This window comes from Engystomops pustulosus, chromosome 3, assembly GCF_040894005.1.
Source record: "Engystomops pustulosus chromosome 3, aEngPut4.maternal, whole genome shotgun sequence".
NCBI classification, from domain to species: domain Eukaryota; kingdom Metazoa; phylum Chordata; class Amphibia; order Anura; family Leptodactylidae; genus Engystomops; species Engystomops pustulosus.
In genome coordinates this window covers 18,022,743-18,039,130 of record NC_092413.1, presented here as the reverse complement: position 1 = coordinate 18,039,130, position 16,388 = coordinate 18,022,743, and the positions used below count along the sequence as shown (strand labels likewise).

At 43.7% G+C, this 16,388-nt stretch overlaps 1 protein-coding gene across 2 annotated transcripts in view; it reads right to left on the bottom strand.

Annotated features, from left to right (window-relative positions):
• Positions 1-2,593: 2,593 nt before the first annotated feature.
• Positions 2,594-16,388, bottom strand: part of INTS7 (integrator complex subunit 7) — a 28,675-nt gene continuing 14,880 nt past the window's right edge. For both annotated transcript variants that reach the window (XM_072140169.1, XM_072140168.1), the window contains 10 exons: positions 16,109-16,348; positions 14,654-14,791; positions 14,334-14,540; positions 13,845-14,039; positions 12,790-12,893; positions 12,297-12,365; positions 11,925-12,057; positions 9,018-9,116; positions 6,355-6,540; positions 2,594-3,009 (listed from right to left, as the gene is read on the bottom strand). In XM_072140169.1, coding sequence (XP_071996270.1) covers positions 2,707-3,009; positions 6,355-6,540; positions 9,018-9,116; positions 11,925-12,057; positions 12,297-12,365; positions 12,790-12,893; positions 13,845-14,039; positions 14,334-14,540; positions 14,654-14,791; positions 16,109-16,348 — 1,674 coding nt within the window. In that variant the 3' untranslated portion in view covers positions 2,594-2,706. The remainder of the gene's footprint in view (positions 3,010-6,354; positions 6,541-9,017; positions 9,117-11,924; positions 12,058-12,296; positions 12,366-12,789; positions 12,894-13,844; positions 14,040-14,333; positions 14,541-14,653; positions 14,792-16,108; positions 16,349-16,388) is intronic.

Below are 16,388 nucleotides of genomic sequence, written 5' to 3'. Positions count from 1 at the left end.
TATAATCCTGGATTATAAATAAAATTTTCACAGTTCCAGTACTAACAACACAATCAAAATTATGAGAACTCAGATCACCAGGACCAATACCCAACATTGGCGGCAACTTTACATGGTCAATACTACTGGGAGATTCCCTTTTAAAGCCACCAGTAGTATGGATTTAATATGGGGTGTGTCTGACAATTTACAATCGGTGCTGTCAGTTATATGGTGTAGTGGAATGGTAACACCCAGTTGTCTATTTATGCCAAAATTTACAGGAGAAATAACACAATACAAAATTGATATGGCTAAAATGATTGTAACCATAAGAAGCCTTAAGATGCTCCAAACACATCAAGGACCTTGACTTCTTCTCTTCATACATAATACATTGAGAACTAAAGGCCCACATTGCCCTTAAGTAGTTGACATACCGACAAATTAAATCTGTGACTCCTTAAATCAATACACTCAGCAGACACCAGGACTATGTGCCCTGTATAGTGTTACACAGGAGTCTGGTTACTGCTCTCCATTACTGAATGTTCCTCGGCTTTCCATCCCATTGTCTTTCATTGTACAGATTGTTTAATAGAATTAGGGTCGGATTGTACTCTGCCGATTTCAAGGATGTGTTACACTATGGGGCTCATTTACTAAGGGTCCGAATGCCGCACTTTCGTCGGGTTTCCAGAATGTTTCCATTTTGCGCCAAATTCCCCCGGGATTTTGGCGCACGCGATTGGATTATGGTGCATTGGCGCCGGCTTGCACGTGACAGAAATCGGGGGCGTGGCCGTTGGACAACCTGACGGATTTGGAAAAACTGCAGAATTTAAAAAAACGATTTGTGTCGCAAGATCACACACTTACATGCACCAGGAAGGAGAAGGTGAACTCCGGCGGACCTCGGCACAGCAGCGACAACTGCTTGATATTGGGCGCACGATCTTAGCGAATCCCGGCAGACCCGAATCCTCATCGAACAAAGCGCCGTGGGATCGCGACTGGACCGGGTGAGTAAATGAGCCCCTATACCTTAAAGGAATTGTCCGGGGGTCGGCATTGGGGGCTGCTTTCTTCCAAACACAGCGCCACACTTGACCATAGGTAGTGAGTGGCATTGCAACTTAGCTCCATTCATTTCTATGAAGGCAAACTGCAATACCGTAACAAACCACGGCTGTTGTGGCGCTGTTTTTGGAACGAAGCTGTTTTTCAAACCCTTAATGTTGCTTCCCTTTAAACTTTCCATTTCTAAATGGAGCCTTGGATACCCACCAAGCAAGGAACGGCCGTTCGCTTGAATGGGGATGGTTGCAAGTTGGTTCATTGCAGTCCCTTGTACTACTGACTTTTTTCTGGAAAAGTTACTAATAATTTAAAGGGGATGTCCTATATCTGTGAGGTGCAGTATCATTCACCTGTAGTGTCAGTACTTCTCTATAGTGCCCTGTATGAACCCCATAAGAGTGAGTTATGGGGCAGATTCTCCTCTACAGTTTGTGTGCAGTGTATGGGAGACATCCTATCAGCTAGTCTCCAGTCACCGGCTCATAGACAACCAATATTTACAGATATAGGCTGAAGAGGGAAAAACTGCCTGAATATAAAGGCTATTGTAACTACCTCGCATCAAAGTGAATTATATGTATTTTTATTTTTAAAAATTCAATAAAAATTATTTTAAAAACAAAACAAAAAACGTTACTCTTCATACACACTAGAATACTGATAGATGCAAAGTTTGCTAAAGGCTCAGAAACAAAGTTTTCAGAAGGTGGGGCACAGTAATGCCCATGTCCTGGAGGGAAACTTATGTAGGTAAAGGACGACTAAATACTGGATCTAACTAGGAGGCTGTTAGCAGAGGTGGCTCAGTGGATAGAACTACATCCATGCAGCGCTGGGGTCCTGGGTTCAAGTCCCAGTGGGTCAACATCTGCAAAGAGTTTGTATGTTCTCTTTGTGTTTGCGTGGGTTTCCTCCGGGTCCTCTGGTTTCCTCCCACACTCCAAAACATACTGGTAGGTTGATTAGATTGTGAGCTCCATTGGGGACACGGACTGATTTGGCAAGTTCTGTGCACTATATAAATAAAGGAATTATTATTATTATAATATTAAACATGGCAGCTTTCTTCCAAAAACAGCACCACACCTGACCATGGTTAGTGCTGATATTGCAGCTCAGTTGTATAGAAATGAATGGAGCTCAGTTGCAATACCACGCACAACCTATGGTCAGGAGAGGCGCTGTTTTAGAACGAAAGTAGTCATGTTTTTCAATCTCCTTTAAAAGAATTTCTGTTCACCATCGATGGTCACCTCTGATTATCACCGTCAGCGGTTGTGACTCACACACATAACATAAACAGTGATTGTAACTTGTGTAATGTGTATGTATAGATTGCACAGCCTGCACTTTACTCCTCTTTATGTTGTTCTTTCTTCTCGGATCCTGTAAATGTTTGCATAGAACAGACTGTCATGGCTGCTGCGGTATAATGACGGCCGACCTTGAAGTGATCTCTCCCTGTTGTAGGTACAATGCAGCGATGAAGTGCACTTAGCGATACCGGGTTATGAATGAAAAGAACAGCACACACTTTACTCGGGTAGGTTACAAAGATATTTTATAGAAAAGCTTTTTCCTACGGATATCAAAAAGATAAGAAAGAAACAATTAGCGGTAACAAAACCTCCGCTGTCTTCTCGAAGCCTAAAATCTGGAGTATGCATTACGCTGCTGCGGCGGTGGAGGCTGCTGCGGCGGGGGCTGCTGGACTTGCGGCTGCTGCTGTAGTCGTACTTGCTGAGTGTAAGGGTCTTCTAAGGACTTGACAAAGATGGTGGTCTTAGGGCCCGTCTTCCATAGGATGCCGTTGGAGTCCATGACGGAGGCTTCTACGGTGACCTGGTGCGTGCCGAGGACGGCCAGGTTTAATAGGAACTGGGTGCTGAAGTAATCGTTGTGGGGCTCAACCCGCTGCTCTATGTCGCTCCTCACAGCCTCTGCTGGCAACTAAGGAAGAACAATAATAGTTAGTGCAATCCCTTTAAGAAAGACCATAATAGAATGGACAGCGTTTTCATACAATAATAATCATTCCTTTATTTATATAGCGCACACAGGTTCCGCAGCGCTGCACAGAGCTTGTCATATCAGTCCCTGTCCCCAATGGGCCTCACAATCTAATCAACCTACCAGTATGTTTTGGAGTGTGGGGGGAAACCGGTGTACCCGGATGAAACCCATGCAAACACGGAGAGAACATACAAACTGTTTGCAGATGTTGACCTGAATGGGACTTGAACCCAGGACACCAGCACTGCCCTTGTACTTAATGAAGGTTAGATTACTATAATTATACTACATTACACCTTTCATTAAAGGAGCGGTGAAGATGAGACAACCTGTGTCTTTATACCCCATTATAGATGGGGCCTCCTTTAGGAGACAAAACATGGAGCCACAAGTTAGGCATCCCCCATCCTGTTCATGCACAACGACCATGGACCAAGTAACAGGGAAATGTAGGGTCAAGCTGAAGCGTTCAGCCATAATCACTATGGGATTCCAGGAAATCAAAACATTCTAGACAACCCCTTTAAGAGGTTTTTCCCATTATAGTAGAAGGAAATGTTATTAACATCTCATCAGTATGGGAGTGCGACTCTGCGAATTCATTGTGTGCAGCAAAGTGATCCTTAAAGGAATTCAAGGAAGAAGTAAAATTTAAAAGCAAAAACGATAAGCAATCCGTCATTTATAGAGACAAAATTATTAACATACAAGATCAATGGGTATCCATTACCTGGCACCCAATCAAACCAGCTCTTTAGCGAAACCCCAATGTTCACACTAGTGCCTGGATGTGTTTGGTATTGCATTTTAGCCCCTTTCACTTGAGTGGGACTGAGCTGTAACAAGACAAGGGACCAATAAACGTGACATGAAAAGCCCAACCTGCGCTTACTTAGATGACCATTGCCTACTCCAACAGCGGATTGGTGACGGGGTCCGATGTCGGACCGCCCAGTTCTGATACTGATGATAAAGTTGTTACGGATTTAGAATTGGAGATCAGCGTGTCTGATCCTTTTCGTTTGAAGTCTGCCAAATCCAAAGCCATTGAAATCAGTGGGATCGTCCGCCTGCAGTCTGATGTGTGTGACCTCTTTCAGTGTCTTTGTTGCGTTCCGGTCTCATTAAAGTCCAATCGCATGTCCCCTGCGCCCTCACATCCTCCATGAGTAACATCATCTCTGTAATAATCCTGGCGAGATTCACTTTTATAAAATGAGAATCAATTAGATGCAGCGTCGGGGAGGACAATCTGTGACGGTTGTGCCACAACATTACCGTTTAATGCGGACCTGTCACTTGGCATCAGGGCGCGGGTGAAGCCGCCATGTGAGGTCTGGCTCCGAGGCTTCTACAAAGGCCAGAAACTGCGCCCCCCTGAATATATGAATGTAAAATGACTCTCCACAGTGGTGGCGGCGGAGCAGCGACTTCTCTATGCCCAGATATAAAAGGATCTACATGTAGAAGGGAAGTTTGATTCTGATTTTTAAAGATGTGCGATGCAAGTTGTGCAGATTTGGCTCAGTCTAGACCAGGGATGGCGAACCTTTTAGAGACAGAGTGTCCTAGCTACAACCAAAATCCTCTGATTCACCGTGAAGTGCCAACATGGCATTTTTAGCAGTGACATATTGCTACCTGTTCTTCCACATCTTTCAATCCTATTGGTCCCCTAAGGACACCAATACAGTTGAAAGAAATAGTGCAAATTCAGACTCTCATTGTAGCTTCTCTTCAGGTCTCTCTGTAAAGGAAGAATGAAGGGTCCAACAGGGTACCTCAAAAAGATACTGCAGCCCTGTCCACACCTTCTCACTTTACCCAAACAGCCAATGAAGTGTTGCTTAAAAATAGCACTGAGAGCAGCATCTCTTAAGTTGCCTGGGACTGCAGAAAGATTTGGTGGATTTGTTCCTGTCTTGTGAACTCTGTCCTGAGGTGATAAGCTGAGTGCCCACAGAAGTGGCCGTGCCATAGGTTCGCCACCACTGGTCTAGACGATGACTGTGAGGGTTCCTTCACAAGATCAAGAAATACGCACCACTTGTGGGCCTCATTACCCATCCCGACCACGGATCACCTGAAAAGAACTTACAGCATCATATATCACCACGATGATGGCTCAAGCTCCTCCAGTCAAAGCGTAACTCACCTTTACACAAACTATGAAGACACCCAGTGTGTGTACATAAGGTATAACACGTTTTCTGGTCATTATGTCACCGGTAATCTTCATTTGTGTATCAGATTTTCCATTTTTGTATCTTCCATCTGTATGCGAATTTACAGTTATCAAAAAACAGGAGTGGAAACCTAGCTGCAGTGACTCACGGCTTCTCTCCATGGATTCTTATGGAATACGATCCCTCCCTGTTTTGTTAGCAAGATGGAATTCTACAGGGATTTTGGAGCGTTAACGGAACAGGGAGGATGATAAACGCCAAAGTTATCCCCTATACACAGGGTAACTCGAGACAAGCCCTTTAAGATCAAAACCTTTAGGAGCCCTGACGGGATCACGCGCCATTCTTGTTCTTCTAAGTTTCAAATAGGATCTGTTCTATTGCGGAGAAAGCTCGCTTTACTCAAATCATGTGAAGATTTGGGCTGAGAAACCAGTCATCACTTTTGGCAATAATCCTTAACATTAGGACATGTTCTCAGGCAATGGAAAATTTCCCCTACAAACGTGCAGGGAATGTGGGGGTTTTATGCCAAGTTGTGAGGCAACAGGTGAAATGAAATCCTAGAGGTTGTAGGTCATCCTGATGGTGTGTGGAGGCCATCGGACCATCCGACTGATTCGGACTAAGCACGGGATTTAACTTTCAAATTGTGTCGCAAGCCAAAGCACTTACATGCACCAGGAAGAAAAAGGTGAACTCCTGCGGACCTGAGTGGGGAAGCGACACATGCAGGACCTCGGGCACACAATCTTAGTGAATCGCGGACAGTCAGTGTAATGTATAGATAGTTAGATAATATGATAGATGGATACTGAATATCGTCAGACAATGCACTTTCTGTGAACTCCAGCGGACTGGTAAGTAAATGAGCCCCAATGTATGAGGCCGCCTGTTTCTGCTGAGCTGATCAGCAGGTAAAAGACTCAACCACTTACTATTGAAACAATAGTAATAGAAACAATAGACAGTCAATCAAAAGGATCCCTTTCATGAAGGGTAACTGGAGCGGCCTATGATCAGTCTATAATTATACTATAGCAAAATGGGGTGACTGGACAACCCCTTTAAGAACCACTGATGGGTTACATCTTACCTTATAGTCCTGCCCCGGTTTGCTCTGTAGTGTAGTGGAGACGGTGAGACACACAGACTGGATCTTACGGAACAGTCCTGGTTTGGAACCGTGCTGAACTACCCCCTCCACCTTCAGCGCCATCTGCTGGTTACTCTGGACGGCGATGGGTTCTGTAGGATTGCGCGGCGATGGAGACAGCGCCAGCTGATGTAGTAAAACATAGAACATTCCCATTATAGCTTATCATACACACAGTGGGAGATCAAGGAAATATTACACTAATAACAAAGACCATTTTGATGCACTAAACAAAAATGATAGAAATTTACTAACAGCACAAAATGTTTGTGTTCTCCCAGGCCCCCTGACCCATGGACGTTGTCCCCCCCATAAGCCGATGTCACCAGTACATGAAGCGTCCCTGGCTATATAAGGCGGACCCCCGCTGGGGCTGCTGCTGGTGCCGAGATACTAAAGAGTCAGAACATTTTAACCTCAAACATTGCAGATTCAGCTACGAGAAATTCCTGCAGCCTGGTCCCCCATATTAACCCCTTAATGACCTGACTTTTTTCTCTCTCTTTTTTTGAATATAAAAGGCCATTTTTAATTTTTTTTATTTACATAAATGTATCTGTATTAAGGGGGTTGTCCACTGAAAAATAAATGGCTTTGATATAGAAAGTATATTGGGAAATTGTCTAACAATTTCTAGGTCTCTGCTTGCTGTCATTCTATGGGAAGCCTCATTGTAAACTTTCCTGTGGATGGAAATGGGTCCATAACCATTTGAAGTCACACAAATGCACAGCTCGTCAGGCCCATCAAAGCCGTGTGTTATAATGAGCCGTGCGCCTGTGTGACATGAGACAGGGGATGTTTGTCTTAGCCACAGGAAGTTAACAATGAAGCTTTCTGTTGAATGACAGCAAGCAGAGATCTAGAAAACCACAAGGAATCGATACCTAAAGTATATTGAAATATTGCAAAAAAAAATTACACAAACAATATCAATTATTTTTAAGTGGACAACCCCTTTAAGAGCTTGTTTTTTGTGGGACAGATTATAGCGTTTAATGGCACCATTAGGGGAGCAGTCGATTCTGCCACGGTCTACAGATTTTTTGCCTAGATAGGACGGTGATGGTGGACCTTTCAGAGATCGAGTGCCCAAAATGAGACCCAAATCACACAAAATGCCAACACGGCAAATTAGGCAGTAACAAACTTATTGCTACCCGATTCTTCAAGCTCCGATCTGAGCCTGTCCACGCCTTGTCACTCTTTGACAGGACCAGGCAGCACAGGATGGGTCACTTTAAAATAGCAGGATATTACTTGGACTGCCCGAGACTGCAGGAAGATGCCATGTCTGGCAAACTCTGTGCCTGGGAGACAGCCCTCTGAGTGCCATAGGTTTGCCCCCACTGAGATAGGGGATTAAGGTTGTAAAGATTGTAAGCTCTTGTGTCACTTCCTCATCCTCATAGACTGTAAGCTCTTGTGTCACCCCCTCATCCTCATAGACTGTAAGCTCTTGTGTCACCCCCTCATCCTCATAGACTGTAAGCTCTTGTGTTACCCCCTCATCTTCATAGACTGTAAGCTCTTGTGTCAGTCCCTCATCCTCATAGAATGTAAGCTCTTGTGTTACCCCCTCATCCTCATAGACTGTGAGCTCTTGTGTCCCCCCTCGTCCTCATAGACTGTAAGCTCTTGTGTCACCCCCTCATCCTCATAGACTGTAAGCTCTTGTGTCACTCCCTCATCCTCATAGACTGTAAGCTCTTGTGTCTCCCCCTCATCCTCATAGACTGTAAGCTCTTGTGTCACCCCCTCATCCTCATAGACTGTAAGCTCTTGTGTCACCCCCTCATCCTCATAGACTGTAAGCTCTTGTGTCACCCCCTCATCCTCATAGACTGTAAGCTCTTGTGTCACCCCCTCATCCTCATAGACTGTAAGCTCTTGTGTCACCCCCTCATCCTCATAGACTGTAAGCTCTTGTGATCAGGGCCCTCACTCCTATTGTCCCATATGACTGTTATTACTCTGTAATGTAGAATTTTATTTGTATATGTCCCCTATGATTTGTAAAGCGCTACGGAATATGATGGCGCTATTATGGTCTAGTGGAAGCACTAAAGTGACAAGGGAATTCCTGGAAAGCCCCTTTAAAGAATGTTGCTCATTCTTAAAGGGCTTATTCTAAGAAAGTAAATGATCCCTTCAAGAATGAGGCTAAACAGCACAGAAACCTAATTTTCCTAAAACTGTGTCCCTCCTAGAATCCCTGGTGCAGGAGGACTGTGATTTTGCACATTACACCGATGCGGATTATTTGTAATGCACATTCATTCTCTGAAGCGATGTCAGATCCCCCGGCGCAGAGAGATAATAAGCAGCACCCCCCCACCAGGTCTCTTGTAAAGGAACAAATTTACAAATGTAACGCGGCTATTACCGGAAGCGGGCGCGTGTTTTACAAATCCAATCACTACAGGCGACCCCTTTATGCGGCCAGGACTTGAAAGGCTTTTCATCAAAAGCAGTAATTTCCCTTCTCCAAAAAAAATAGAAGGTGTTTCTATCGGATGTAGAGTGTGCGCCGCCGCGTCATTAACATATATATAGGAGCGCGAGGGGCCTCTCCACATACTGAGCGCCTGCCGCGGCCTCACCTTGATACTCGTAGACTGGAGCTTCTGGAAGAAATATCTCTGGAAGGAGAGGGGAACCTTCAGGAGGCTGATGACCGCGTTACACAGGCACGAGGTGTGCTGAAAAACATCCGCAAATAGGAAAATTCACATAATATATATCTCTATAAAATCCGCAATATTAAAGGGATGTACAAGACTAGAGGTACAGGCAGTTAAAGACATACCGTATTTTTCAGACTATAAGGCGCACTAAAAATACTTTGATTTTCTCAGAAATCAAAGGTGCGCCTATAGTCCAGTGCGCCTCATATATGAATCGTACTTACAGACAGCAGCTGCCTGGAACTGTGCACAGGTCTGCCACCTGCTGGTCATTCATCCTTACAATCAGGTGCACCTTACAATCCGGTGCGCCTCATATATGAATCGTACTTACAGACGGCAGCTGCCTTGAACTGTGCACAGGTCTACCACCTGCTGGTCATTCACCCTTATAATCAGGTGCGCCTTATAATCCGGTGCGCCTTATATATGAACCTAGACGTTTTAGCAGGCATTTATTGATGGCAGCCTCATACTCTGGTGCGCCTTATAGTCCGAAAAATACTGTAGTTAAAAATGTGAGCTGCAAAGATCCAACTTTGAAACTGCCTCTAACTCCAGTTCTTAAAACTCCCAGAAGTTGAGATCCATATTTTTAATATGACACCAGCAGCATGTTTCTAGGTGCTATAGAACTTAAGATTCTGACCTAACACTGCAGCCTATAAAAGTGACTCATCTGTGGTAATAAATATGACTCTTTTCTGCTAATTGCTTCATGACTTTAGAGGAGAGTTTTTTAAAACTTTTTTTAATAGGGAACTTAGGAGATAAAAAGAGGGAATTCTATAACAGAGTGCGACAAAGGGGGCTACTAGTTTAATGGAAGTAAATGCTTGTGAAAGAAAATTTACCTTCTAGAAACTACTATTTTTCAGTAGATCTAGAAGTAGATTCCTGATATCTGCCTCATCCCTGTACATCCCTGTATTTTATGCATGTGAAGATTGCTTGCAGAGGTTACTAGGGGTGAAGGGTCGGGGGGGGGGGGCCTTTGGGTTTCGGTCAGGGGCTATATTTTGTGTGATATCACCTGAAACACTGGTTATGTTGCTTATTTTTTCACTTATCTGAACACAAATGACAGCTTCGTTAAGGCTAATTAGTCATGTGATGCAGGTAAGATGCCCCTGATGAGACATGTGATTGACTGACAAATAATGAAGACGCTGTTCAGCAGAGAGCGAATGATTTGTCTACGCTAAAATTTCTCTAATGTGTCTGAGGACCTGATACTATCACTACCGGGAGGCTCCAAAGTATAAGGACACAGGTTGCACATTATCACCTTATCAGTTCTGATGGAAGGGATTTGCACCAAAGGCAATTTCTACAGACACTTTGCACCTGCTCTGCTGCAGGGGAGAAAAAAAAAAATTTATACTCAGAAGAAAATATGTATTTCCACAGATAAGGACCAAGGTCACATCATAGAGGAGAAAGGACTGGGTCATTTCTTAGATCTAGAGCGATCACTACTCATTTATAGGCTGTGTCCATAAAATATAATTATTTATAGAGCAGCATTATTTCTATGGTGCTGCGCAATCAATAAGGGGTTCACATACTTTATACAGGAAATCTACCATTTAATTTCATGCGTTATGAACCAAACATACCTTCAAAATGCTGTAGCTACACTGATACAGAAACATATCTTGTTTAATCCCTGAACTGAATGTTTTTTTTCTGAAAAAACAATTATAAAATTATGATAATGAGGCTCTGTCGCTCCTATGGCAGCTCTGGCGCTTCTCCTGTTACCCTAATTATGCGCTGCTCCAAATAATGATGTAATCACTGTGTTGATCCTGACAGGCAGCAGTAATCAATGACTGCACCAACCCCCAGCTGCTGTGTATGAGTCACCCAGCTCAGGTGGATTAGTCCTGTCTGGACAGTTCAGGAAGCTCTGTGAAACACTGCACCCACCTTTTATAATTGCTTTTTGAGCAAAACCATGCAGGACAGCGATTAAATAAGATATGTTTCTGCATCACTGTACCCTCAAGGTATGTTTGGTTCATAACGCATATAAACAAATGGTAGATTTCCTTAAGATGATAACAAGTGTGGAAATACAAAACAACAAAGTGGAAGGAGGACCCTGCTTTTGAGGGCTCGCAATCTATATGGGAAGGTTGATGGAGGATCTAGGTGAGGGGCACAGCAGTGAGGTTATAGTGTATTAAAGGGTTTTTAGGTAACTATGAAGGCTTAGGAGGTGGGGGACCGTCTGATAGAGTATGGGGGAAGCATGAGAAAAGTCCTGGAGACTCTTGTATGAAGAGCAGATAGTAGAAGAGTGAAGCAGAAGGTCCTGTGAGGATCAGATATTACATCAGCTCAGAGATATATGTAGGGGACAGGGATATCACCTTGAGCTGCTAAAATGCATCTGACTACATCTGATACCTATAATGTATAATGGGCTGTAGACGTGCAATGAATAGTGCCACCCAGTGGCCACGTTATAATATACATCAGGCAACGAGAGACAACCAATCTCACAGAATTGATGGAGAGGGTATTGGATCAGGCCGGAATAGCAGTGCTGCAGGTGCTAAGGATACACTCTGGAAAGACTAACAACTGCCTTATTAGCATACGGAATTAAATGGGAATTTCTCAGAAACAGCATAAGCTATACAAATATCAACCGTAAGTTTGGAATCACATACAATCTCTCTAGCATATTGTAAAGCTTGGGGGGAGGGGAGGTAGATTCCCTTTAATTTCTATAAAACTCTTTGTCCATCCTGTGGTCTATGAGGCTACATACTGGTCAGTACCAGGTCACAATACCATGCAGCGTCTTCTTACCAGGTGAGACACGGGTTGATGCTTTCTGCCCAGGAGTTCTACCTCTTCCAGGACCTGGTTGAAGACAGACATCATTTTGCGCTCGTACTCGCTGTCAGTCTGCAAAGACCCGCTAAAGCCGCTTTCCTGGAAACTGGGAATAGCAGAAAATAAAATATTTAAGTACAGGATAGTATTAGATATTGGGGTATTCCAGGGGAGCAGTAACCTAACTGATACCCCCACTGTATTGTGTTATATTTACAGTATAGTCCACTGGCTTCCTTGAGATACAGTGCCTTGCTCCTTGAGCATGGAGCTAACAATCAGCTCAGGGTAAAGGGCTCTATTAATAAAGCAGGTGGACCTATACCAAAAAGCTTCATTTATTACCTGCACGAGTCTGGATCCAAGATCAGAGCTTCAATGGTGTGAGAGATTAGGAGGCAGCTCTGCTGCTGTCTGGTAAAGGTCTATAGTCAAGGCTCACAACTAGATGTTACTTATACTGATGCGTAAAGAAAAGATATTGTAAGTAATAAGTAGTTAACTCAGATTGTAGGCTAAATCAAGATATGGATGTTAACCAACCTAATGTGTATGAGGGTTTCCCAATTTTCCTCTGTTGTCAAAAGGAGGAAAGAAGGGTCAAATAGGAATATTTTAACATCTTTTCATCTCAGGGATGATCCTACAGATTTCTGGCACTATATTCCTCCCTTCTGCCCACCAGAACACACAATGCCTGTGTATTGAGAGGGGTAGCAACCATCTAAAACATAGAGCTTTATTTGACCAGGACTTGTGGCAGAGGAAGGCATAACCTTCTGATCATGAGAGATATTATATATAGTGACAGATACATTGTATTATATGTTGTGGATACATTTCTAGGTTTCTGAGTGTTGCAGAATCAGCATCAAATGAAGATTGATAGAGATCTCCGTAGCGGGTGGCGAGATTCTTGAATTCTTCCATAGACAGCTTCATCTGTAAGAGAGAACATGTGTCATCTACAGACTTCTGACGTGCAACCGTCCAAGAACAATGAACAACTGACTAGAATAGAAAAATCTAGGCTTTCCATACGTATAGCTATACAGTCTGTTATGTCACTCATAGGCCTCATGTATAGACCTCAAGAACAACAGTTGAATTTATTGGAATCTTCCTTTCGTCCAAGCCCAGGATGAAACCCCCACCATTATCGACCCTACTATACTTACCTTCCTTCCGGGACAAGAGGACCTCTCTCCAAGATTTGGACTGGTATCTGTTCGATCGAACTTACTCTAGGCATTGGCCTCATTTACCATATAATACAGGCTACGGGACTTACCTCCTATACCTTCCTGACCAATTGACCTGGCCCTCCCGTCTGGCTCTATACTGTCTCCCTGATCGTTATGATTTACCTGGTTTGATCAATAATTTAATATGATGTCTATAACCTGGTCACTATGTAGATATGCATGTTTTCTCAAATAGATCATACACTTACTTGAATAATATTTACCTAACTATGTCTTCTTACATGTGATATTATGCTTTGGTCCAACCCACCTCCAGCCCAGCCCCGCTCTGGCACGCTCCTCCCTTTCCCCTTTTTACATACTTTGGTACTGTTTTGATTACATGTTTGGCTTTCTAGGATCATGTTTCTCTATTTGGTTCACTTCACTACTATTTTTGCACCCATGCACTTTACACACCTAGCACTTTGCTATATATGAATCTTACGCATCCAAAACATCCTGTCTTGTTCTTGAGGTCTAGAATTTACGTTTCGGGATGTTAATATTTTTGGGGCCTTATGGCTTATATATATTTCTTGGACCCTTTTTTTGTTGGTTCCATAGGCCTCATGTCTCATGCCCTATGAATGATGCCTCAGATTGTGTCATTGGGAGTCTATGGGTACATTTTTGCACTTAAAGTCACCTGGGTGGAGATGCGTCCGCAGCGTTGGAGGTCGTTGCCGGAGGTCATGGCGATGGTTGCAGCGATGGCTGGAGGAGGACTGGTCTTCAGGCTGTTACAGGTGCAGATAAGCTGAGAGAAGGCTTGAAGGAGATCTATCCTCAGCTTCACAAACTCACACTGGAAGCTGAGCGGATTCATAGGGGTGCTGGCCGCCTACAATGCGGGAATACAGGGTTCAACATCATTGCTGCAAAGTCTATTCTTATTTAGCGTAACTAATGCTTAATGGGAACCGGTCACCACCTTTTGACCAAATTTGGGCTGTGACAGCTTCCCATAGAGCCCTTTTATACCACAAGGGCATTGTTGTTTCAGCTATAAAAAAAAAAAAAAATCACTTCTCCAAACCTGATAAACTGTACTTATATCCCCTGGATACCAGGTAGAGAATCAAAGTACATTTTATCGATTTTCTATTTATATGTAGAATTGCAGAAATATACTGACCGTTAGTGAAGCGATTCCCTTGTGGTAGGATTTCAGGGAATCCGCAATGGCAGAAAGGGCCAAACCAATGTCGTCCTCCTGCAGCTGGGTGAGACATTGCTCCGCAAGAGAGAACTCCTTCAGACTGTTCAGCCAAAAGTAGAAGTGCTCAGAAGCCACCTGTGTGAGGAGACTCTGGTACAGCTCCCGGGCCATGTCATGGTTCCCCTACAATACAAATGTAGTCTGTGTTATCTTGGGTCAGGGAATATATGTGTAGGTTGTATCAATGATAACTTATAGGCAATGCTATAACGTATATTGATAATCATTTCTCTTACCATTCGTGAAGCTTGCCTGGCTATCCTATACACAGTCCAGCCATTAGACACATTCCCCAGTTGTTGTTTTATCACAGTCTTTACTTCGGGTGACAGTGCTTTTTGGCTTGCCACAAAAATAACGGTAGCAAGGGCAACCTTTAAGGAAAAGACACAACATAAGAAGAACCGGAATCTGCTCTTATAATATAATAATTCTTTATAAAGAGACATCATATTCTGCAGCGCACCAGAAAAATACAGTAGTGAAGCAGCACTCCTAAAAAAAAGTATTTCTTTATTCCACCATGATAAAAAAGCGACGCATTATCAAGCCTTCATAGAGGCGGTGAAATGTCACTTTTTTATCATGCTGGAATAAAGAAATACTTTTTTTTAGTGCTGCTGTATTTTTCTGGTGAACTTTTGATGCGTCTTGATCAGCCACGTTTGAAAACTTACTTAAGTGCCACAGAGTGATAGTAACCATCAAGCGGTTTTATGCCATCTTGTGCAATGTATGGATAAAATCAATGTTTGTTAAATTCAATGGCTCACATTTACTATTACCAGGGCAAACTGCACTAAATGCAGTGCATAGTCTTCATCAATCTGCTGCACCCTGCATGTGCAAAATGCTAATAAACTGAGTGTACCAATTTCCGTTTGAAGCGCAGGCAGCATCACAATTATGTCAGACATGCCGACTTAAAGGGGTTTTCCCACGAACTAAAGTTAGGCCCTATCCACGAATAGGGCCTAACTTGCTGATCAGTGGGGGTCTCAGTGCTGAGACCCCCATAGATTGTGAAAACCAGGGGCAAAGAGTGTACATCGGCGATTAGCTGCCGTAGATAAACAGGGTGTTTCTCCAGTGATGGTCCTAATTGATGGTCCTAATATGGACAGTAAAATCACTGGGTCCTCCATCATGCCAAGCGACGCAAGCGCTCAGTGGGGCAGTGAGGGGGTGCAATACGCTGCATCCGCTCACCATAGCCGTCCATTGCCTGCCATAAGCACATATGTCGCTCAGCCGCAGGATGGAGATGTATAGCTTGCTTCGTCTTTCCATCCTGCATTTTTTGACGGACAGGATGTATAGTGGCCAGACAGAGGCAACAACTATGCCTCCGTCTGCCACTATTTGTCAATAGCGTATACAAAAAACGTGGTCTGGACCCAGCCTCATTGAAGACATATCCTCTAGAAAGGTCATCCATTACAGATTGGTAAAAGTCTGGCGTTGATCAGCCATTTGAAGAAGTTTTAGCACTTGGATGAATGTCTGTTCACTGCTCACTAATACAGCGACATACATTGTATAGTGGTTCTGCTTGGAATTGCAGCTAAGCAGCATTCACTTGAATGAGACCGAGCTGCATCAAGGTCATGATGTGACATCACAGCCCTGCTGCCTATTTAACTAAATAATGGCGTTTTGGTAAACTAAGTAATTTAACGCTTGCTACTTACCAATAGTTCCTGCTGTTTGTCTGTTGTCGATCTCCCAATGACTTTGTACAGCTCCACCAGGTCCCCCAACATCCCATCCCCGAGAACCGGCAGCTGCATGGCCACAGAGGCCAAACAATGACACAGATATATCCTGGCAGAGTCCTGAGCGCTGTGCAACTGTGTGAGGAGGGATTCCACTACAGACTGGCTCAGATATGGACGGCACTTTGCCAGCTTCACCATGCAGGACAAGGCGGTCTGTGAAAGTAAAGCAACCCTTACATGTCATGAAATTGAT